Raw genomic sequence first — 24,728 nt, forward strand, 5'->3', positions numbered from 1 at the left:
CAATTTGTTTTACGTTAACGAAGAATAGGTTGAGAAAATAAGTTCACCTCAAAACAATATGATTGGGAGCTCGAGAGGGTTAAGCACTCTCTATCCCGATATGCAGTTTTAAAAGAGAATAGATGAAAAGAGTAGTTACATTTTAGGAAAAGGTTACATAGTGGAAACGCTTCGAACCCGCCCCGAGAGTTAAGCTGCCGACCTAGCAAGAAAAGAAGTTATTAAGAGGCCATTACCTGGTGTTGAACAGCTGGAGAAGAAAGAGGCGCTTCCCGCCCCCTGCTATGTACTTTACACACAGAAAGATGGAACAGAAGTGGCGCAGAGACCCTAAAATCAGCAGTTTATATACTCTCGCGGAAGGTTCTAGGTGTTAGGGGAATGAAAACACCCTCCCACAAATTTTTTATTGGGTAGGATACAGCAACATATTCAAGTTGAGGGAAGATACCTATGATTGGTCAGAAATTAATAACGGAAATTCGGTATTGGTTAAATGCAAAACAAGGGGAAAGAGAGGGGTATACAGCCAACTTAAACAATAACAGAAAGAAATTTAACAAAGAACAAACTTTTGAAATAAAATTTTCTCCAAAGAACAGTTATTTTTCTTCGCACTAGGGTGCACTATTGTAGTTCTTCAGTAGTGTCCTCTAGAAGAGAAAGTTCACACTTCTTACTTCAAGCAAAACAAAAACACATCAAAAATGACACAGTTCTAAAACTCCGAAATTTACAGGTAGTGACATCTTCTGTGAAAGTAGAAAATTAATACCGTCAATAAAGTTCAGACTTCCTCCAGCAGAGGAGTTTCAACTGGCGCACATTTTAAATTAGCGGCGTGGAGGTGTACCGCCCGGTACAGACCTCCCCCCCCAAAAGTTCCTCCAGGGGTTACACATGAAATCTGTTTGAGACAAGGTCCAAGTTATGATGTGGATATGAAGATTAATTGCTGAAGAATTTATAAGATTTTCGTAATGAGGTTTGATTCAGTTTCAAAATTTTTGTTGTAACTGGAGAAGTACAGTTTTTATGTTTGTAGAAGTTGAATTCAGAAGGAAAACTTTAGTTTTTAAAGTTGTGGAAAATTTTCTAAGTCCACCAAAAATTGCCGTAGAATACCCAAGAAAGGGTAGTAAAGTTGATCTGGAATGTCCATATAGTTGATGTTGATTAAGTTGGATGGCCAGACCGGCCATTGCAGCTTGCGTCCAGAGGAGGCCGCCCGGACCCCTCAAGTACCCTGAGATACCGCTCGCCCGCACTATGAGGGGAGCAGTGGTGTTGAAACACGCCGCGCCCGCGGTGAACATATACAGGCTGCGGGCAAGTAGCAGGTCGTGCGCCGCACATCAGCCTTGGCCGGGAGGAGAGCTCCGGCTCGCCGTGCACAAGTCGTCCTCGCTGGGGTCGAGGGGGCCCTTCCTCGAGCCCAGGCGCGGCACGGCGCCACGCGGCTGCGGGGGCACTGAAACATTAAAACTAGGCGGCAGAATTGTTGGACCATCATCATTTTTTTGAGGGCACAGGCTTGGTGGAGAATTTGAGGGGCCAGCGGCGTGCAGATATCCATGGCATTTAATATACGCAAGCCACAGTGTGTATAGCAGGAGACGGGAGCGTGGTAATGGCCGTGGTAAGGACAGAAGGGCAGTTTAACGGATCGGGGAAGGTCTTACAAAAGCTTACATATAAAACAAAATATAATAGGAGGAGCAGAATGCCTTAAAAGTGAAACTCAAAAAAAAAATATAACCTTCATATTCCTTTCCAATTATATGAAGCAAGTTAACACAGAAATTACACCGGTTTCACCTGGGACAGGTGAACCCTAAATATCCTCTCGGTGGCTGGATTGCTTACTAACAATGTAACCGGCGTAAGAAAATCGAGAATGATACAAGGCCCATGAAATCTGGGGGCAAGCTTGCCCGCGGGAACAAAGTTCTTGACCATAACTTGGTCACCTACCTTCAAAGGGGTGGGTCTCCGTCCACGATCATACCTTTCCCTAACCTTTTCATGAGACACTTTAAGATTGGCTTTAGCCTTCTTCCAAAGATCTTTAATGTTGTCCGGATCTATTGTCTCGGGTAGAATGTCACTCAGAGACCAGAGGTTAGAGAGCGGCGTGTTGGGAACAAACTTGAACATCAACGAGGCTGGAGTAAATTTATGTGATTCATGAACCGCCGAATTCAAAGCAAAAGCTAACCAATGCAAGGACGTGTCCCACCTGGAATGATCTTCATGATGATAGGCAATAAGCGCGGACCTGAGATTACGGTTAACCCGTTCAGCCAGCGATGGTTGAGGGTAATAAGCAGAAGTAGTTACATGAGAAATAGACAAGTCAAAACAGAATTTACGAAAAAGGTTTGATGTGAACGCCTTAGCATTATCAGACACAACATATTGGCACGGACCAAAAGAAGCAAAAATAGAATTTAGGCAAGTAATGGTGGACTGAGCGGTAGCCAGCTTAGTCGGAAATAACCAGGAAAATCTTGTAAAACCATCTACACATACAAAGATGAATTTGTTGGCATTTCCCTTCGACTGGGGGAAGGGTCCTACATAATCGATATACAGGCGTTCCATGGGGCGCGACGCTTGATGCGAAGACAGAAGGCCTACCTTGGTGGACATGGTGGGTTTACTAAGCAAACAAGATTTACACGCTTTTACAAGTTCACGGATTTCACCGTCCATACCCTTCCAGATGAACATTTCACGAATCTTTTCACGAGTTTTAAATATTCCCAGATGCCCCCCCAATGGGATCTCATGATAGTATTTGAAGATCATAGGCACAAGAACAGCTGGAACGACAACCTTCATCATCTTGTCATGCCTCGAAGGGCAACATAAAACACCATTCCTCAGAACATAAGGGACGACATGTTCCCCAGAAGAAAGGGTTTCCATTATCGGAGCCAGCGTCGGATCTTCACGTTGATATTTCTCAATATCCCTAAAAAGCATGGGAGCATCTGTTAAGATGGCATTAACACCAGATAGTATGGACTCGGGAGGTGATGAACTGTCGACTGGTTCCTGGGTCTCGACGTCGTTAGAAAACATACGGCTGAGTCCATCAGCAACAACATTTTCGGTACCTCTGATATGCCTGACATCGAATTGGAAGGCAGAAATACGGATGGCCCAACGGGCTATACGACCAGTACGACGCGGCCTACCTAAGACCCAGCTTAAAGCTTGATTATCTGTCTCCAGGTCGAATTTGACGTGTTCCAGATAGAGACGGAACTTTTCTAAGGCGAATAAGACTGCCAAACCTTCGAGCTCATAGATGGAATACTTGGTTTCTTGAGCCGACAAGGTCCTGGATGCATAGGCGATGGGTCGCCTCCCTAGTTCAGTCTCTTGAAGAAGGGCTGCAGCTACTGCTGACGATGACGCGTCGGTTTGGACGATGAATTTCTTCGAGAAATTAGGCATAGCAAGTACAGGGGCATTGCAGAGAGCTAATTTAGGATCTTCAAAAGCGGCTTGTTGAGAAGGTCCCCACTCGAATTTGATGCCTTTCCTACGAAGAAGGTTTAAGGGCGCCGCTCTATTAGCGAAGTTAGGAATAAACTTCCTGAAGAAATTCACCATACCAATGAACCTGGCGATACCTTTAATGGCCTTGGGAGGTTTAAAATCACGGATGGCCTGTGTTCTAGAATGATCGACTGCTACACCATCAGGTGATACAATATGCCCTAGGAATGACATAGAGGTCTTAGCAAAGGCAACCTTGGACAACTTAACGGTTAACCCAGCCTTACGAAGGCGATTGAGAACTTCTCGCAGATGATCTAGATGTTCTTCAAAAGTTTCTGAAAATATGACGACATCATCCAAGTAGTGATATAAGTACTCAAATTTGATGTCGGAGAAGACCCTATCTAGTAGCCTAGTGAGTACAGCTGCTCCCGTGGGGAGCCCGAAAGGCACGCGGTTGTATTCGTATAAGTTCCAGTCCGTGGCAAACGCTGTAAGATGTTTAGACTCTTCGGCAAGGGGAATTTAATTATAGGCCTGATTCAAGTCCAAGATAGTAAAGAACTTGGCCTTACGAAACCATGAAAAGCAAGAATGAAGGTCAGGAAGGGGCACAGATTGCAACACCACCTTCCGATTGAGAGCCCTATAATCAATGACAGGCCTGAAGCCTCCTTGGGGTTTCGGGACTAGAAAAATAGGCGAAGAATACGCCGACTTAGAGGGCCTAATAATACCATCCTTCAACATTTGATCGATGATTTCTTTCAATGCCTTCATTTTAGGTGGAGATAGCCTATATGGTGGAAAACGGACAGGAATCGAATCCGTGACCTCAATTTTGTATTCAATAAGGTCAGTAACACCAAGAGTATCAGAAAACACCTCTGGAAATGACTGACATAATTTACGAATACTATCAGCCTGCTCCTCAGGTAGATGTCTAAGGTCTAACAACATCTCATCCTGGGTAGGCGAAATAGATGAACATGGCACAGAATTACACTTTAACAAGGGAATTTTACATTTGGACGCAAATTTGAATGTGCACGACTTACTCTGAAGACCGAGCACAAGACCAGTGTGAGAAATGAAGTCCGCTCCCAGTATGATGGGGCAAGACAAGTGCTTAGCCACAAACAGTTTGGTTTTCCATGTAAATTTAAAAATACGAATTTGGACCAATAAGGAACCTAGAATTTCTAATGGGGATGAATTAGCCGAAACATATTGAACAGGAGAGGAGACATAGTCAGGTAGTTTACAAACAGACTTAAATTTTGAATACCATAGGTCCGAAATAATTGAACAAACACTACCTGAATCTAATAGAGCGGTTATAGGCTCGTTATTTAACTCAACCTTAAGAAAAGGAATAGGTGCGGGGGTATCCGCCGCAATCCTAAGACATTCTTTAGGGCATTCAAAAGATGAATTTGAAGACTGCTCGTTCCCTGAATTTACAACCTGTTTACCAGGGGCTGAGTCCCGGGAAGATGGATTAGTCGACTCAGCCGAAGCCACTAGTCACTTTTTATTATTGGCATAGGTGGAATTTGCACCAGAAGTTGAGCAGGAGGGGGTGCTATTTGAGTTTGGGCAATTCTTGGCGATATGTGAGAAAGCCCCACATTTAAAACAGCCTTGTGATGAACCAGCCCCATTCCTTGTCCCACTCGACTTGATCAGTGGACACTTATTGCGCAGGTGGTCAGGCGACCCACAAGCATAACATTTACGAGGGGTGACTGATCGGCGAGGTGGAGGCCGAGTATTACTAAAGGAAGGCGGGGGTTCTTTCGCTACACGCAAAGAATCGGCGTATCTAACTCCTTCTGCTGAGACGGCCAATGCTTCAAGTTCAGAGAAAGTTTGCGGGCACGCCGCGAAACACAAATATGACCTATAGGGAGGTGAAATTCCCTCTACAATAGCCTGTACAATCTGATCCTCCGGAAAGTGAAGAGCAAACACCCTAGTATAGAATTTAATATCTTGGATGAAGTCAGCCAGGTTTTCATCCAAACGCTGTACACGATAATAGTACTTCTGAATCAGAGATGACCTCGCGCGGGCGGGAATAAAATTTGCAAGCAGATGTGCATGAAAATCTTCAATAGATGACTGTTCGGCTATGGCTCTTACTATTTTGTCAGAGAGAATACCAATTGCATAAGGATAGATAATTTGCAAAATTTGACATGGAGAAAGAGAAAACACAAGGGCATGATCCTGAAATTCAACTAGAAATCTTAAAAATGAAATTACGTCACTGGTGGTGTTAACGGAAAATTTAGAGATACCTCTGAGCAACATTGCCAATGGATGAGGCAAGCTACTGAACCCGGGTGACATAGTAGGCAAAGGTTTCAATGGCAAGGAAGTTAATTCCGAACGGATGTTACTCAACGATGCACGGCGTTCAGATTCGTTGTCCAATGGGGCAGGGATAGTTTGAGCAGCAACGGTTATTCTATTGACTTCTCCCTTGGGAGGCGCTTCCTCACTACCTGCATTCACTGTGGTGGGTAGGTCGCTTTTGGGAGGAACTTCCCCAGTTAACAATTGAGTGACTTTGCTAGATAATTCAGACATATTTTCAAGCAGCGTACTAGCTTCCTTCTTCTGAACGTCATTCAACTTTAGAGACAACAGATCGTTAACTCTATTCGAAAAATGAAACAGCCTAGCTTGCACACGCTTAATTTGATTGGGAGAAGGATCATTTTCATCAAAAAAACTAACTGCAGAAGCTAGCCCAGTAATATTCTCCGTGATCGTGGAAAGAGAGTCGTCAATTTCTTTCTCTCCCAAATTGGGGATGGAAATGGGCAAATCTAAGGACTCTCTAAGCTTGTTTGTGTCTACTGCAACCGTGCCTCCAGATTGTACATTTCTGATAGTTAACTCATAGATCAACTCCTCCTTGCGCAAATAGTTAAGATGGAGAACATCGCGAGGTCCGGGCATGATGACAGAACAATTTTGAAAAACTCAAAAAAAATTCCAGCAACTGAGAAAATTGTTAGAGTTCGGAACAAAACAATGTTTAGCCGTCAAAAGGGGCTAAATTGAGACCCATTCAACCACGCTCTGCTACCACTTGTTACCGTGTTTTTGTGGTAGTTATGCGTGAAAGAAGGTGCGGGTGTGAACGGGTCTCAAACTACGAAAGTAAAATTAATTTAAAATTTAACAAGGTTATATTTTCTTTTCAAAAACAAAGAAATAACAAGCATGGCAGGTACAAAGTATCAAGTCAAAGGGTAGTTACAATATTTACAGGATTTGGGCTTCGAGCCCTGAAAACACAATGCTTGGGCAATCAGCTCAGTTTTACCCCAAACACAAGTTTCAACAGAGGGGCAGAAAACCCCATTCATGCCTAGGAGCCCTAGCTCCAAATTACACTGAAAAGCCTCCACGAGGCATACAACACTCAATTTACAAAAGAGCCACTCGCTCTCAACTTTAAGCCTCTCAAAGGCCACACCGACCTCCACCTTCAAGTTGTCCTCACTGGACATAGACACAGGGGTAAAATACCCAATCTACTGAGGTCTATTAAATGAAAAGGGGTAATTACATGACCTCTAAAATAACAATTTGAGAGGAGGCGATCTGCACTCCTAATACACTTGTTTTTAAAACCTAATCCGGCTCTAGGCCACTAATGCAAGGGCTAATCCCATACTACAGAGGTGACTTTAGAAAAGAACAATTTGTTTTACGTTAACGAAGAATAGGTTGAGAAAATAAGTTCACCTCAAAACAATATGATTGGGAGCTCGAGAGGGTTAAGCACTCTCTATCCCGATATGCAGTTTTAAAAGAGAATAGATGAAAAGAGTAGTTACATTTTAGGAAAAGGTTACATAGTGGAAACGCTTCGAACCCGCCCCGAGAGTTAAGCTGCCGACCTAGCAAGAAAAGAAGTTATTAAGAGGCCATTACCTGGTGTTGAACAGCTGGAGAAGAAAGAGGCGCTTCCCGCCCCCTGCTATGTACTTTACACACAGAAAGATGGAACAGAAGTGGCGCAGAGACCCTAAAATCAGCAGTTTATATACTCTCGCGGAAGGTTCTAGGTGTTAGGGGAATGAAAACACCCTCCCACAAATTTTTTATTGGGTAGGATACAGCAACATATTCAAGTTGAGGGAAGATACCTATGATTGGTCAGAAATTAATAACGGAAATTCGGTATTGGTTAAATGCAAAACAAGGGGAAAGAGAGGGGTATACAGCCAACTTAAACAATAACAGAAAGAAATTTAACAAAGAACAAACTTTTGAAATAAAATTTTCTCCAAAGAACAGTTATTTTTCTTCGCACTAGGGTGCACTATTGTAGTTCTTCAGTAGTGTCCTCTAGAAGAGAAAGTTCACACTTCTTACTTCAAGCAAAACAAAAACACATCAAAAATGACACAGTTCTAAAACTCCGAAATTTACAGGTAGTGACATCTTCTGTGAAAGTAGAAAATTAATACCGTCAATAAAGTTCAGACTTCCTCCAGCAGAGGAGTTTCAACTGGCGCACATTTTAAATTAGCGGCGTGGAGGTGTACCGCCCGGTACAGACCTCCCCCCCCAAAAGTTCCTCCAGGGGTTACACATGAAATCTGTTTGAGACAAGGTCCAAGTTATGATGTGGATATGAAGATTAATTGCTGAAGAATTTATAAGATTTTCGTAATGAGGTTTGATTCAGTTTCAAAATTTTTGTTGTAACTGGAGAAGTACAGTTTTTATGTTTGTAGAAGTTGAATTCAGAAGGAAAACTTTAGTTTTTAAAGTTGTGGAAAATTTTCTAAGTCCACCAAAAATTGCCGTAGAATACCCAAGAAAGGGTAGTAAAGTTGATCTGGAATGTCCATATAGTTGATGTTGATTAAGTTGGATGGCCAGACCGGCCATTGCAGCTTGCGTCCAGAGGAGGCCGCCCGGACCCCTCAAGTACCCTGAGATACCGCTCGCCCGCACTATGAGGGGAGCAGTGGTGTTGAAACACGCCGCGCCCGCGGTGAACATATACAGGCTGCGGGCAAGTAGCAGGTCGTGCGCCGCACATCAGCCTTGGCCGGGAGGAGAGCTCCGGCTCGCCGTGCACAAGTCGTCCTCGCTGGGGTCGAGGGGGCCCTTCCTCGAGCCCAGGCGCGGCACGGCGCCACGCGGCTGCGGGGGCACTGAAACATTAAAACTAGGCGGCAGAATTGTTGGACCATCATCATTTTTTTGAGGGCACAGGCTTGGTGGAGAATTTGAGGGGCCAGCGGCGTGCAGATATCCATGGCATTTAATATACGCAAGCCACAGTGTGTATAGCAGGAGACGGGAGCGTGGTAATGGCCGTGGTAAGGACAGAAGGGCAGTTTAACGGATCGGGGAAGGTCTTACAAAAGCTTACATATAAAACAAAATATAATAGGAGGAGCAGAATGCCTTAAAAGTGAAACTCAAAAAAAAAATATAACCTTCATATTCCTTTCCAATTATATGAAGCAAGTTAACACAGAAATTACACCGGTTTCACCTGGGACAGGTGAACCCTAAATATCCTCTCGGTGGCTGGATTGCTTACTAACAATGTAACCGGCGTAAGAAAATCGAGAATGATACAAGGCCCATGAAATCTGGGGGCAAGCTTGCCCGCGGGAACAAAGTTCTTGACCATAACTTGGTCACCTACCTTCAAAGGGGTGGGTCTCCGTCCACGATCATACCTTTCCCTAACCTTTTCATGAGACACTTTAAGATTGGCTTTAGCCTTCTTCCAAAGATCTTTAATGTTGTCCGGATCTATTGTCTCGGGTAGAATGTCACTCAGAGACCAGAGGTTAGAGAGCGGCGTGTTGGGAACAAACTTGAACATCAACGAGGCTGGAGTAAATTTATGTGATTCATGAACCGCCGAATTCAAAGCAAAAGCTAACCAATGCAAGGACGTGTCCCACCTGGAATGATCTTCATGATGATAGGCAATAAGCGCGGACCTGAGATTACGGTTAACCCGTTCAGCCAGCGATGGTTGAGGGTAATAAGCAGAAGTAGTTACATGAGAAATAGACAAGTCAAAACAGAATTTACGAAAAAGGTTTGATGTGAACGCCTTAGCATTATCAGACACAACATATTGGCACGGACCAAAAGAAGCAAAAATAGAATTTAGGCAAGTAATGGTGGACTGAGCGGTAGCCAGCTTAGTCGGAAATAACCAGGAAAATCTTGTAAAACCATCTACACATACAAAGATGAATTTGTTGGCATTTCCCTTCGACTGGGGGAAGGGTCCTACATAATCGATATACAGGCGTTCCATGGGGCGCGACGCTTGATGCGAAGACAGAAGGCCTACCTTGGTGGACATGGTGGGTTTACTAAGCAAACAAGATTTACACGCTTTTACAAGTTCACGGATTTCACCGTCCATACCCTTCCAGATGAACATTTCACGAATCTTTTCACGAGTTTTAAATATTCCCAGATGCCCCCCCAATGGGATCTCATGATAGTATTTGAAGATCATAGGCACAAGAACAGCTGGAACGACAACCTTCATCATCTTGTCATGCCTCGAAGGGCAACATAAAACACCATTCCTCAGAACATAAGGGACGACATGTTCCCCAGAAGAAAGGGTTTCCATTATCGGAGCCAGCGTCGGATCTTCACGTTGATATTTCTCAATATCCCTAAAAAGCATGGGAGCATCTGTTAAGATGGCATTAACACCAGATAGTATGGACTCGGGAGGTGATGAACTGTCGACTGGTTCCTGGGTCTCGACGTCGTTAGAAAACATACGGCTGAGTCCATCAGCAACAACATTTTCGGTACCTCTGATATGCCTGACATCGAATTGGAAGGCAGAAATACGGATGGCCCAACGGGCTATACGACCAGTACGACGCGGCCTACCTAAGACCCAGCTTAAAGCTTGATTATCTGTCTCCAGGTCGAATTTGACGTGTTCCAGATAGAGACGGAACTTTTCTAAGGCGAATAAGACTGCCAAACCTTCGAGCTCATAGATGGAATACTTGGTTTCTTGAGCCGACAAGGTCCTGGATGCATAGGCGATGGGTCGCCTCCCTAGTTCAGTCTCTTGAAGAAGGACTGCAGCTACTGCTGACGATGACGCGTCGGTTTGGACGATGAATTTCTTCGAGAAATCAGGCATAGCAAGTACAGGGGCATTGCAGAGAGCTAATTTAGGATCTTCAAAAGCGGCTTGTTGAGAAGGTCCCCACTCGAATTTGATGCCTTTCCTACGAAGAAGGTTTAAGGGCGCCGCTCTATTAGCGAAGTTAGGAATAAACTTTCTGAAGAAATTCACCATACCAATGAACCCGGCGATACCTTTAATGTCCTTGGGAGGTTTAAAATCACGGATGGCCTGTGTTCTAGAATGATCGACTGCTACACCATCAGGTGATACAATATGCCCTAGGAATGACATAGAGGTCTTAGCAAAGGCAACCTTGGACAACTTAACGGTTAACCCAGCCTTACGAAGGCGATTGAGAACTTCTCGCAGATGATCTAGATGTTCTTCAAAAGTCTCTGAAAATATGACGACATCATCCAAGTAGTGATATAAGTACTCAAATTTGATGTCGGAGAAGACCCTATCTAGTAGCCTAGTGAGTACAGCTGCTCCCGTGGGGAGCCCGAAAGGCACGCGGTTGTATTCGTATAAGTTCCAGTCCGTGGCAAACGCTGTAAGATGTTTAGACTCTTCGGCAAGGGGAATTTAATTATAGGCCTGATTCAAGTCCAAGATAGTAAAGAACTTGGCCTTACGAAACCATGAAAAGCAAGAATGAAGGTCAGGAAGGGGCACAGATTGCAACATCACCTTCCGATTGAGAGCCCTATAATCAATGACAGGCCTGAAGCCTCCTTGGGGTTTCGGGACTAGAAAAATAGGCGAAGAATACGCCGACTTAGAGGGCCTAATAATACCATCCTTCAACATTTGATCGATGATTTCTTTCAATGCCTTCATTTTAGGTGGAGATAGCCTATATGGTGGAAAACGGACAGGAATCGAATCCGTGACCTCAATTTTGTATTCAATAAGGTCAGTAACACCAAGAGTATCAGAAAACACCTCTGGAAATGACTGACATAATTTACGAATACTATCAGCCTGCTCCTCAGGTAGATGTCTAAGGTCTAACAACATCTCATCCTGGGTAGGCGAAATAGATGAACATGGCACAGAATTACACTTTAACAAGGGAATTTTACATTTGGACGCAAATTTGAATGTGCACGACTTACTCTGAAGACCGAGCACAAGACCAGTGTGAGAAATGAAGTCCGCTCCCAGTATGATGGGGCAAGACAAGTGCTTAGCCACAAACAGTTTGGTTTTCCATGTAAATTTAAAAATACGAATTTGGACCAATAAGGAACCTAGAATTTCTAATGGGGATGAATTAGCCGAAACATATTGAACAGGAGAGGAGACATAGTCAGGTAGTTTACAAACAGACTTAAATTTTGAATACCATAGGTCCGAAATAATTGAACAAACACTACCTGAATCTAATAGAGCGGTTATAGGCTCGTTATTTAACTCAACCTTAAGAAAAGGAATAGGTGCGGGGGTATCCGCCGCAATCCTAAGACATTCTTTAGGGCATTCAAAAGATGAATTTGAAGACTGCTCGTTCCCTGAATTTACAACCTGTTTACCAGGGGCTGAGTCCCGGGAAGATGGATTAGTCGACTCAGCCGAAGCCACTAGTCACTTTTTATTATTGGCATAGGTGGAATTTGCACCAGAAGTTGAGCAGGAGGGGGTGCTATTTGAGTTTGGGCAATTCTTGGCGATATGTGAGAAAGCCCCACATTTAAAACAGCCTTGTGATGAACCAGCCCCATTCCTTGTCCCACTCGACTTGATCAGTGGACACTTATTGCGCAGGTGGTCAGGCGACCCACAAGCATAACATTTACGAGGGGTGACTGATCGGCGAGGTGGAGGCCGAGTATTACTAAAGGAAGGCGGGGGTTCTTTCGCTACACGCAAAGAATCGGCGTATCTAACTCCTTCTGCTGAGACGGCCAATGCTTCAAGTTCAGAGAAAGTTTGCGGGCACGCCGCGAAACACAAATATGACCTATAGGGAGGTGAAATTCCCTCTACAATAGCCTGTACAATCTGATCCTCCGGAAAGTGAAGAGCAAACACCCTAGTATAGAATTTAATATCTTGGATGAAGTCAGCCAGGTTTTCATCCAAACGCTGTACACGATAATAGTACTTCTGAATCAGAGATGACCTCGCGCGGGCGGGAATAAAATTTGCAAGCAGATGTGCATGAAAATCTTCAATAGATGACTGTTCGGCTATGGCTCTTACTATTTTGTCAGAGAGAATACCAATTGCATAAGGATAGATAATTTGCAAAATTTGACATGGAGAAAGAGAAAACACAAGGGCATGATCCTGAAATTCAACTAGAAATCTTAAAAATGAAATTACGTCACTGGTGGTGTTAACGGAAAATTTAGAGATACCTCTGAGCAACATTGCCAATGGATGAGGCAAGCTACTGAACCCGGGTGACATAGTAGGCAAAGGTTTCAATGGCAAGGAAGTTAATTCCGAACGGATGTTACTCAACGATGCACGGCGTTCAGATTCGTTGTCCAATGGGGCAGGGATAGTTTGAGCAGCAACGGTTATTCTATTGACTTCTCCCTTGGGAGGCGCTTCCTCACTACCTGCATTCACTGTGGTGGGTAGGTCGCTTTTGGGAGGAACTTCCCCAGTTAACAATTGAGTGACTTTGCTAGATAATTCAGACATATTTTCAAGCAGCGTACTAGCTTCCTTCTTCTGAACGTCATTCAACTTTAGAGACAACAGATCGTTAACTCTATTCGAAAAATGAAACAGCCTAGCTTGCACACGCTTAATTTGATTGGGAGAAGGATCATTTTCATAAAAAAAACTAACTACAGAAGCTAGCCCAGTAATATTCTCCGTGATCGTGGAAAGAGAGTCGTCAATTTCTTTCTCTCCCAAATTGGGGATGGAAATGGGCAAATCTAAGGACTCTCTAAGCTTGTTTGTGTCTACTGCAACCGTGCCTCCAGATTGTACATTTCTGATAGTTAACTCATAGATCAACTCCTCCTTGCGCAAATAGTTAAGATGGAGAACATCGCGAGGTCCGGGCATGATGACAGAACAATTTTGAAAAACTCAAAAAAAATTCCAGCAACTGAGAAAATTGTTAGAGTTCGGAACAAAACAATGTTTAGCCGTCAAAAGGGGCTAAATTGAGACCCATTCAACCACGCTCTGCTACCACTTGTTACCGTGTTTTTGTGGTAGTTATGCGTGAAAGAAGGTGCGGGTGTGAACGGGTCTCAAACTACGAAAGTAAAATTAATTTAAAATTTAACAAGGTTATATTTTCTTTTCAAAAACAAAGAAATAACAAGCATGGCAGGTACAAAGTATCAAGTCAAAGGGTAGTTACAATATTTACAGGATTTGGGCTTCGAGCCCTGAAAACACAATGCTTGGGCAATCAGCTCAGTTTTACCCCAAACACAAGTTTCAACAGAGGGGCAGAAAACCCCATTCATGCCTAGGAGCCCTAGCTCCAAATTACACTGAAAAGCCTCCACGAGGCATACAACACTCAATTTACAAAAGAGCCACTCGCTCTCAACTTTAAGCCTCTCAAAGGCCACACCGACCTCCACCTTCAAGTTGTCCTCACTGGACATAGACACAGGGGTAAAATACCCAACCTACTGAGGTCTATTAAATGAAAAGGGGTAATTACATGACCTCTAAAATAACAATTTGAGAGGAGGCGATCTGCACTCCTAATACACTTGTTTTTAAAACCTAATCCGGCTCTAGGCCACTAATGCAAGGGCTAATCCCATACTACAGAGGTGACTTTAGAAAAGAACAATTTGTTTTACGTTAACGAAGAATAGGTTGAGAAAATAAGTTCACCTCAAAACAATATGATTGGGAGCTCGAGAGGGTTAAGCACTCTCTATCCCGATATGCAGTTTTAAAAGAGAATAGATGAAAAGAGTAGTTACATTTTAGGAAAAGGTTACATAGTGGAAACGCTTCGAACCCGCCCCGAGAGTTAAGCTGCCGACCTAGCAAGAAAAGAAGTTATTAAGAGGCCATTACCTGGTGTTGAACAGCTGGAGAAGAAAGAGGCGCTTCCCGCCCCCTGCTATGTACTTTACACACAGAAAGATGGAACAGAAGTGGCGCAGAGACCCTAAAATCAGCAGTTTATATACTCTCGCGGAAGGTTCTAGGTGTTAGGGGAATGAAAACACCCTCCCACAAATTTTTTATTGGGTAGGATACAGCAACATATTCAAGTTGGGGGAAGATACCTATGATTGGTCAGAAATTAATAACGGAAATTCGGGATTGGTTAAATGCAAAACAAGGGGAAAGAGAGGGGTATACAGCCAACTTAAACAATAACAGAAAGAAATTTAACAAAGAACAAACTTTTGAAATAAAATTTTCTCCAAAGAACAGTTATTTTTCTTCGCACTAGGGTGCACTATTGTAGTTCTTCAGTAGTGTCCTCTAGAAGAGAAAGTTCACACTTCTTACTTCAAGCAAAACAAAAACACATCAAAAATGACACAGTTCTAAAACTCCGAAATTTACAGGTAGTGACATCTTCTGTGAAAGTAGAAAATTAATACCGTCAATAAAGTTCAGACTTCCTCCAGCAGAGGAGTTTCAACTGGCGCACATTTTAAATTAGCGGCGTGGAGGTGTACCGCCCGGTACAATTATTATTATTATTATTATTATTATTATTATTATTATTATTATTATTATTATTATTATTATTGAATCCCTTGTAATTTGGAGTTATTACGGAGGTAGTGTATGATTACGATAATGTAATAACAAAATAAATTCGTGAAGACCAAACCAAAATACAATTAGGTGAAAACAGGAAAGAATAACAAAGTGACATTAAAACAAACCAAACAATTATGCTACATGTTACAAGAAATGAGATGAAAACAAGAAATGACACAACATTGAAAAAATCATGAAAATGTAAAACAAGCCTTGTAACATACATGCAGTCACTCTCTTCACTCGGAAGGATGTGGACTAGGTTTTCCGCCAGGAAAATAAACAATTTTGAAACGTTATTTTTTCTTCTGGATAGGCCCATTGTCTTAGGTTTCACTTAACCTACACCACCATTCGGGAGATAGTGGGTTTGAACCTCACTGTCGGCAGCTCTAACGGTGGTTTTTCCCATTTTCACACAAGACAAATGCTGGAACTGCACCTTGTTTAAGACCATGGTCGCTTCCTTACTAGTCCTAGCCCTGTCCTGTTCCATCGTCGCCATAAGAACTATCCAACTCAGTGCGAAGTAAAGCAAATAGCAATAAAAGGAAAAATCCTACGCCAGAAGTGAGTACCAGGTTAATTGCTGGGGGCAAAGACGACCGGCGTGATGCTAACAACTCTATCCCACATAGGCCTAGTGCGATAGTGGAAGCCTTTACCTTCTACTCCTCAGAGACCCTTCATGGTCTGTATTGAAATGGTTTTGCTTTTCTGTAATGAATTGTAATTGTTTTTGTGGCTTTTGTGAAAGATGCAGCCATAAACTGATAATTTAGCAACCGTTCTTCTCTCTTTTGTGGAAGACGTTTTCCACGACAAAAACTAAAAAATTGAAATGGCGTATGGCGTATGGCTTCTAGTGCCTGGAGTGTCCGAGGACAAGTTCGGCTCGCCAGATGCAGGTCGTTTGATTTGAAGCCCATAGGCTTATGGGATTGTTTGAGAAAAGTATCCCCCCTTTTCTTTCTCATTCTAGACCTGCTCACCCTATACTGCCATCATTTGGGCTAAGAAAATAATATACTTACATCTTGTACAAATTTCAAGATTTTTAGCTTTTCTATACTGGCGATCGATAATTCCACTTAGTTTCTGTCAATAATGTGGATTCAGTCAAATGACTGGTGGCAGTGGCGTTTATTGTTTTAACAGGAAGTGCAACTAGGCAACCATCCTCTATGAACACAACCAGAAGGGGAATAAAGGAAAGGGTCCGACACTTCAAAAAATGAAGGTATCGGCCAAATGAAGGCAACGGCCACGGAGGGCGTGCGAATGAAAAACACCCCATGCCCTGAATGCTCTAATACCGTCGGGGTCGGAAAAGAAGAGTTTACTAAGGAAGACTGGTAGTGACGGTGGTGATCATTGCTTGAAGGGAAAATAGAATTAGGAAATCATTCACTCTTAACTCTAATGAGAAGAGAAAAAGGAACAGATCTGACTCTTCGAAGAATGAATGTATCAGCATTAGGAAAGGAAGGGCCACGAAGGGCGTGAAAATGAACGGTATTCTAGGTCCCGCAAACGTAATGTAGTCAGTATCAGAAGAGAAGAAAAGTTGTCTGGGAGAGGTCGGATAAAGAAGATGAAAATGAGGATCCAAGCACAATTAAGTTAAAACAATTTCAGACTCACCTTGTGGCCCCGTGGTCACCAGCCCACTCTCCCAATATTAGAGCCCCTGGGAACTTTGTATTTTTTGTTGCAGGGGAGGTGGTGGTGGTGTTGATGATTACTTTTTTAAGAGGGAGTACAACTAGGCAACCATCCTCTACATAACACTAATCAGAGAGAAAGAATGGAAGGGATTCGAAACTTCGGGAAATGAAGGTATCGGTCAAAGGAAGACAAGGGCCACGAAGGGCGTGAAAATGAAAGATTCCCTAGCCGTCGGGAACCTAATAGCGTCGCGGTCGGAAAATAACAAGAGTTGACCAAGGAAGGTCGAATAGGATAGGTGAAAGTAAGGAGCCTGGCACAAGTGGAAGCAATGCCAGGACTCAGCTAAGGGTCCCGTAGTCGCCAACCCACGCTTCAAAGTTCAGAGCCATTGGGACCCCTTCTAGTCGCCTCTTACGACAGGCAGGGGATACCGTGGGTGTTATTCTACCTCCTTCATCAACAGGAGGTATGTCGCAGGAGATACAGTGGATGTTTTCTAACGCCCACCCGAGGTTTGTCCAATGACTTCAGAAACGTTTAGAAGAGAATCGGTATAGAAAATGGAAGGCTCTCATATGATAATTAAAAACGCTTGCTTTGACCACGCAATCCTTTTAACATCGGGATCAGAAATGAACTGCAATTGGCCAATGGGGACTAAAATATGAAAGTAACTTTTCATACTCATAACAATACGAAAACTCCTCTGGATCTCTGGAACACAGACAATTTGTAAATTAATTCTTCCTTGCAATGCTTTATAGGAGTCGTCTCTATACACCTTGAACCAATAAATTTTCGACATTTTCCTGTCGTTTGATTCCGTTTTAAGAAGTAAACAAGAAAGCTTGTAGTTTTACGTGATTTTGGCTGTCGAGATCATAGAGTCAGGACCTGCAGTTTTACGTCGAATCCAAAGAGCAGAGACATGGCTTTTCATTTCAAAATCTCACATGCATTCGCCAGTATTCGAACCGTAACTACCTTTGTAAGAAGCTACTGACAATCTCACTCCGCTATAATGCCCGCCCTTTGTTTTAACAAAAATATTCCTATATGATAATTTACAGTACTCGACACCTGGAGACGTTAGTCATTCTGGGAGTTAGATACATTTCTAAGTGTGATGGATTATCTTCGAATAGTTGTGGTTTACACAGAAACATAGACATATCTACAATATCGCTAATAATGTGGATAGTCAAATATGGTAGGATTCCACAAACAGATTTGTATACGTATTCACCAGGGGTACTAAACGTACCGGATTTTCCAGGACAGTGCCGGATTGTAGTCATCTATCCTGGTGTCACTTTCCTTGATGTGATCAAAATTAAAAATAAGTATCGGTTCTAGATTAATGCAGAGGAACGTTAAAATGTTACCAAGCACTAATCCGCATGTCTGTTGTACTGTTTTTCATCCATCAAACGATCTGGTAACGTTTCATAAAGAAGTCCATTGACGACCTATCTTAATATAATTGTTCGCCAATCAGGTGTTATTTAAATTTGAATTCGATTGAAATCTACAACAAATAGCAACAATTAATAGTTGTTTTGCGGTTGTTGAAGATTTTAAGACATTCTTTCATGTGGTGTGCCAAGTAAAATAAGTTTAATTTGGATTTTTTACTTATTTGTTTTGAATTTTACAATTATTCCCGAAATAAATATTATTTTATTACCATTATTATTATTATTATTAAATTTGCAAAACTTAAAGTCTGAGGTGAAAATTTTGTTTTTAATTTTTGGAGAATTCAATTCTGTGTAGAACACGAGATACGATCAATTTCATTAACGCACGGTTTTTGAGTAGAATGTTTTGAATTTTGACTCTTTCAATGAGGCAACTGTATTATACATGCAACTTTTAAGCTAATCATTGAATTCTGATAGTGTTTTAAAAAAATAAATTTTATTCAACACCATTCAGCACTGGTGTCTTGCAGTTATTTACAATTACATCCCTGCAGAGATATTCTACTGATGTCAAATTTGAAAGAAATTGCTTGAATTATGTGATTGGTATGTGTTGAATTATCACATTTTAGCTACTTGGAAATTTCAGTGTGAGCCGACGGGCGCCGGAGCTGGGCGTAAAGCGTCGTGTAGCAGTGTGGGAGGCAGCTTTCTACGCCGAAATGGAGACACTCACTTACTGGAGGTGATTCCACTATCTGAGTATCACCTTCCGCCTCCAGTTCCGGGGCGAACAGCACGAGGGGCCTGGTCCATCTCCTGTCTGGGCTGCCCCGCAAGTAACCCGCCCGTTAGAGATGGATCCAGCGCAGACACCGGGGCGCCCATTGTGGTGGCGCCGAAACACAGGCTCAGCTTCCAGGGGCAACAACGACGACGGAGAAAGAAGCGTACCCCACGGTTCAACTCCGTATCTAAAATTGATCGTGCGTCTCGTGTGGTCTTTCCGCTCTGTTTCCTTGCTATCAATATGTTCTACTGGTATTCGTACTTATCCCGGAGTAAGCGCATTCATTCTACATAGCACCACGAGATGGCGGTACACGTCAATAGTACTGAGACTCTGTTGCCACAAGAGGGCTGCATATAATGGTTTTATTAAAATGTATTCAGGAAGGCACATAAAATATAATAGTGTATACATTCAAAATGTTACATTTCCTGTCCAACCAAAAGTTCCTTCCTGGCAATTAAGAAATACACACCAAAGCTACGATGTAGAAGAAACGGTCCAAAGAGAGTTTCCTATTGGATCACTCCATGTCAATAAAACTATTTTCTTAAATCATGAGCTGCATGAATATTCAGTGAACGATTTTCATGAATTTCAGTTGGAAACTTCAAATGACCTGAAATTAAAATGTTTTTAACAGGAAACTAAGTGCAGATATACATTATTAAGCATGTAAATAAGAAAATTCTAACATTACATTACTTGCTTTGCTTACATATCGTTTGAAATAAATATTATATTTTTCAACAGGGTGGATTTGGTTAAGATGCTCTCATATTCTTCTGTTAATTGCGCAATGCTCTGAATAAAGTGAATACAATAACAAACATGTAGAATAGAAATAATGATACAAGAAAGTCATTCTAAAACGGAAAACTACCTTGTTCCTGAACATGTGACTAGAAAATGAAACACCAAGAATTTAATGTTTGTAGTCGAATGACAAATTCCTAAATTGAGAAAACTAACTCGTGAAAATGGTGTCTTGTATCATATTGGCTAGAAGAAAGAAAGTAAAGACTATCGCATTCGAACATCTATAACTTAGTACAATTTTTAAGAGAATGATTAATTCCGTATCCTGAAAGAAAGAACAGTAGCTACTTGAAAGAAAAATGCATAAAGGCGAAAGTCCACGACGGCTGGTAATAGAAAATTATGCTAATCTAAAGCACATTAGCTAATTAATTTTATGTAATACATAATTCTTATAATTTAAAATGTGTTTTTCAAATCATGAATCGGAGAAAATAAAAGTAAAAATTATTGTTTTCCAGTTAATTAACTTTTTGTCCCATTGTACATAGTACATAGTATTATGGTTAGAGCATGTACTATAATTTAGTAGGCCTGTTCCCTTCTGGATTTTTAAATATTTATTTTTATTTACGGTATTTACTTTCCCCTGAAAAAGTTGTATTTGCTCCGATCGTACCTAAAATGGCAAGAGTTAGCCTAGTGCTTGAAATATGTTTGTGTATGATCTATTACTCCAGGGTGAACTGTAAAAGAAATTGTCACAACTAGAAAATATAAAATCCAACTTATACACGCAAATGACCTTTTCATTACCGTCCGTGTACGTAATATTTCTTTAATCGCCTCTTACTGAGATGCCATGTGTTCTCCCTGGGTTTAAGAGTTCAAAGGAAGAAATGCATTGGTTTATTTCCTATCAGGTCGCGATCTGCTCTACTCCCGGAAACGATATCCTTCCTTTACATCCTAGCAAAATGTCCTTCTACTGCTCATATATTGTATCCTGTGTTTGAAATACCTTGTTTTCTATTCTGCGCCAACAATTGATTAGGTACCTGCCTTTTAATTATTCAATACTGATGAGCTCATGGACCTTTGATCAAGCTATGATTCAATCTCTTAGGTATTATAATCTCATGTATTATCTACTGTATTTCGGTAACCGAATTAAGGTACTGACTTTTAAGGACGCATTTTATTGTAAAATCTAAGACGAATGACCTAAAATGTTCAGTTAGGGATTTACAGCTTTTTAAAATTTACCTTTATAACCATTTTTCAATGAATACAAAATCAGAAATATGTAGTAGTCTGTACGTTAATATTAAGATAACTTCAATGGTTTGAGAATTCTTACAAGAAACGCGTCCCTGTATTTCTCAGCGAAAACACAAACACACTTTGAAAACATTAGTAGACCTCGGATTATAGGCAAAAACCTATTTTGTTCCTTAAGAGATGCAATAGTTACGTAGAAATGAAAAGGTTAGCACAGGATAGGGTGGCATGGAGAGGTGCATCAAACCAGTCTATGGACTGATGACTCAAAAGACACAAGAGATAACTTAAAATGAGGTTGTATTTACATGCTTCATGTATTTATAAGGTTAGAAACGGTGGTCCTATAGTGCCTGAAAATGCCTAAATTTGCGTTAGAACCTATTTTGCCTATATTCCTATAATTGCTATATTTTATCCCTAAATCGATTAAAAACGCTTTTAATTTAGTCGGAGAAACTTAAATATTTGCCGACTCATTTTCAGTACCTTGAATAGTATTTTCTTGAAATTCTTTTCAGACAAAATGTGAAGCTGTAAACCAATTACCGCTCCCCGGAAGTCCTTAAGAACCTCCCGAAGTGAATACTCCCTTTGTCCCTTAGTCTGTGTGTCACGAGGTGGGGGACAGTGTCCATTGACCTGCTGGAAATGAAACTCTTCATTCCATTCTGTGAGAAACTTTCAGTGCGTCCGCTTGCTCAGTGTGTGCATTATGCCGAAAATGGCAGCTTCCAAGACATCCTTAATTAAACAGTGGTTGCAGGAGTTTCCCCATTTCACGTCGGATGGAAAAATTATATTCTGCGACGTGTGCAGCAAAGAGGCAAGTGAAATTTGTTTTATATTTCACTCTGAAGTACGTACTTTGGTGTGAGAGTCGTACTTAATACGTAGGCGTTCTATCTCTCTGTTGTGTAACGTTTTTTTTTTTTTTTTTTTTTTTTTTTTTTACATTTTATACATCAATTCAGCGTACATACACTAAACGATGTATAACAGTAAATTTGAATTGGGGATTGTAGGGCATCCCGATCCCTCGATTTTTTGTTTATAGAATCGTTAAAAACTGGCCATGTTTGTGTGGTACTGTAAGGTCTATTCATTTCGGAGAAAGGCAAATTTTCAAGCAGGTTTTAGAAGAGGAATAATATTACAAACGTATTTGAAAATGAAAATACCATGCTGCTGTAGGGAACCTAAAAATACGAGGTGGAAATTGTAAGAAAATTAGACTTGCCCTTTTATCAATTGTAGGAAGTGTATGACAGATTATACACATTGTAAATACATACAGCAATGATTTTTTGTAAGCATACAGTAAATGTAGGGAGGAGAAAACACGGAATTCAGCCATGCGCGGGCATCAGTACCGGCAGTAATGAAAATATTTTCCAACATAATCTAACCGAACATAACAAAACAGGAAAAGAAATGAATTAAATTCACCTCTACTGTGTTCGGCTCCTTGGTTGAATGGTCAGCATAGTCGCCTTCGGTTCAAAGGGTCCCGGTTCGATTCCCGGGCGGATCGGAAATTTAAACCTTAAATGGTTATTTCCCCTGGCTCGGGGACTGTGTATTTGTACTGTCCGAAACATTCCTGAAACTCACACACAATACTATCGTCCATTACAAAAGCACGCAGTTTCTTGTACACGGCAGATGCCGCCCACCCTCGTTGGAGGGTCTGTCTTACATAGGCTGGACCAAGATAGGAATAGCCACATGGAATTATTACCTCTACTGTGGCCCTTAATGGTCCAGGGTGCATGTCTACTGGAGGGATCGGGAGCGCTACAAGACCCTATGAATTTGAATAGTTTCTGTGCATATTTTCATCTGACCTATATACTTGCACGGTGTACACAATATTTGCGACTATTTATAGTTGTCGTTGTTTCTAGGTGTCCAGTGAAAGGCGATCGCATCTTAGTCAACGTGTCCAGGGAAAAATCTGCAAAGAAAATCAAATTTTAAACAAAGATTATTAACAACGGAATCGCTAAATAAGGGAAGCAAAGACGAATTCCATGCGGACTTATGTAGACCTCTTGTGTCGGCAAATATTCCCTTCAACTCACTTGAAAATCCTTCCTTCAAAAGGTTTTTACAAAAATATTGTCATCGGAACATTTCATCCGAATCAAAAAAGACAAAGACAGAGACACCTCCGTACAGGTCATGAAGGCCCTTGGAGGAGTGGAAGGTAAAGGCTTCCACCATTGTTAACCGCGGCGCGTGATGGGGTAGAGTGGTTAGCTCTACGCCCGGCCGCCTTTGCCAGGTACTCATTTTTGGTGTAGGGCCATATGCACCTCCGGAAGTGGAAATCTCGTTCCTTAAATTTTACGACTTCCTGACGAGGATTCGAACCCACGTCCTTCCGGGCGAACTGAGCACGCCTTTACCGCCTCGGCCAGGCAACCCCTCCATCCGAATCAACTTTAAAAAAACCTACCTGGACACTCTTTACGAAGACACAGTCAGGCGGATAAGGGAAGATATAGGGGACTCATACATCTGTATTTCTGTCGATGAGACTACTGACACTCTAGGTCGTTATATTTCCTACTTGATAGTGGAAAAAATTAGATCCCGACACGCCGTGTTCGCCGTATTTGATCTGCAGCAGACAGTTAACTAAAACCAATCAGGAGACAGTTGTTCACTTAGCAAATAAAGGTCTCAAGGTGCTTTTCCCCAATAACATGGACGAAAATAAGGTGCTTCTTATATTTACTGATGCAGCCGCCTACATGATTGCTGCTGATAAGTTGCTGAAAGTATTTTAACCTGCTTTGATTAACGTTACTTGTTTTGCTCATGCTACGAATCGCGTGGCTGAGCAGATACGTGCCGAATTTCCTCGAGTCAACAAGATCTCCTCCACTAACAAAATTTTTGTAAAGGCTCCCACACGAATCCAGTTGTTTTGCAATGAATTACCTGATCTTCCACTGCCACCAGAACCCATCCTTATGCGCTGGGGGACTTGGCTTCAGGCCACTGTGTACTACAGCGAACAATTTGATGCAATCAGGAAGTTTTGTTCTCGCCCTAAATGAAGATATCATGTGCATCACTTCGGCCAAAAATGTTCTAAAGGATGTAACCATTTCTCAAGAAATTGCCTACATCAGGCCCCATTATACTTTTTTGGTCCCTGCTAGTTCTGCACTTGAGTCTTCCGGGAAACCTGTTTACGAACAATTGGATTTGTTAGAAGAGGTGAAAGAAAACAAATCAGCTTAGCTCCAGGCCCCGCTGGGGATAGAATTCGGGACAAGCTTAATAAAGTACTACAGAAGAACCCACGACAGTCAACGCTTCGTGCTGTGGCTAATGTTTTGTTTGGCAAAACTAACGTTGAATTTGACATCTCCCAACGTCTTGTACC

General features: G+C 41.8%; 1 protein-coding gene across 3 annotated transcripts in view; it reads left to right on the forward strand.

Moving 5' to 3' along the window:
• LOC136875784 (gamma-aminobutyric acid receptor alpha-like) overlaps positions 1-20,694 on the forward strand; it is a 965,546-nt gene extending 944,852 nt beyond the window's left edge. For all 3 annotated transcript variants that reach the window (XM_068228214.1, XM_068228223.1, XM_068228219.1), the window contains exon 12: positions 19,148-20,694. In XM_068228214.1, the coding sequence (XP_068084315.1) occupies positions 19,148-19,582 (435 nt within the window). In that variant the 3' untranslated portion in view covers positions 19,583-20,694. The remainder of the gene's footprint in view (positions 1-19,147) is intronic.
• The last annotated feature ends 4,034 nt before the right edge of the window (positions 20,695-24,728 follow it).

The sequence above is a fragment of the Anabrus simplex genome, chromosome 1 (genome assembly GCF_040414725.1).
Source record: "Anabrus simplex isolate iqAnaSimp1 chromosome 1, ASM4041472v1, whole genome shotgun sequence".
In the NCBI taxonomy this organism is placed as follows: Eukaryota; Metazoa; Arthropoda; class Insecta; order Orthoptera; family Tettigoniidae; genus Anabrus; species Anabrus simplex.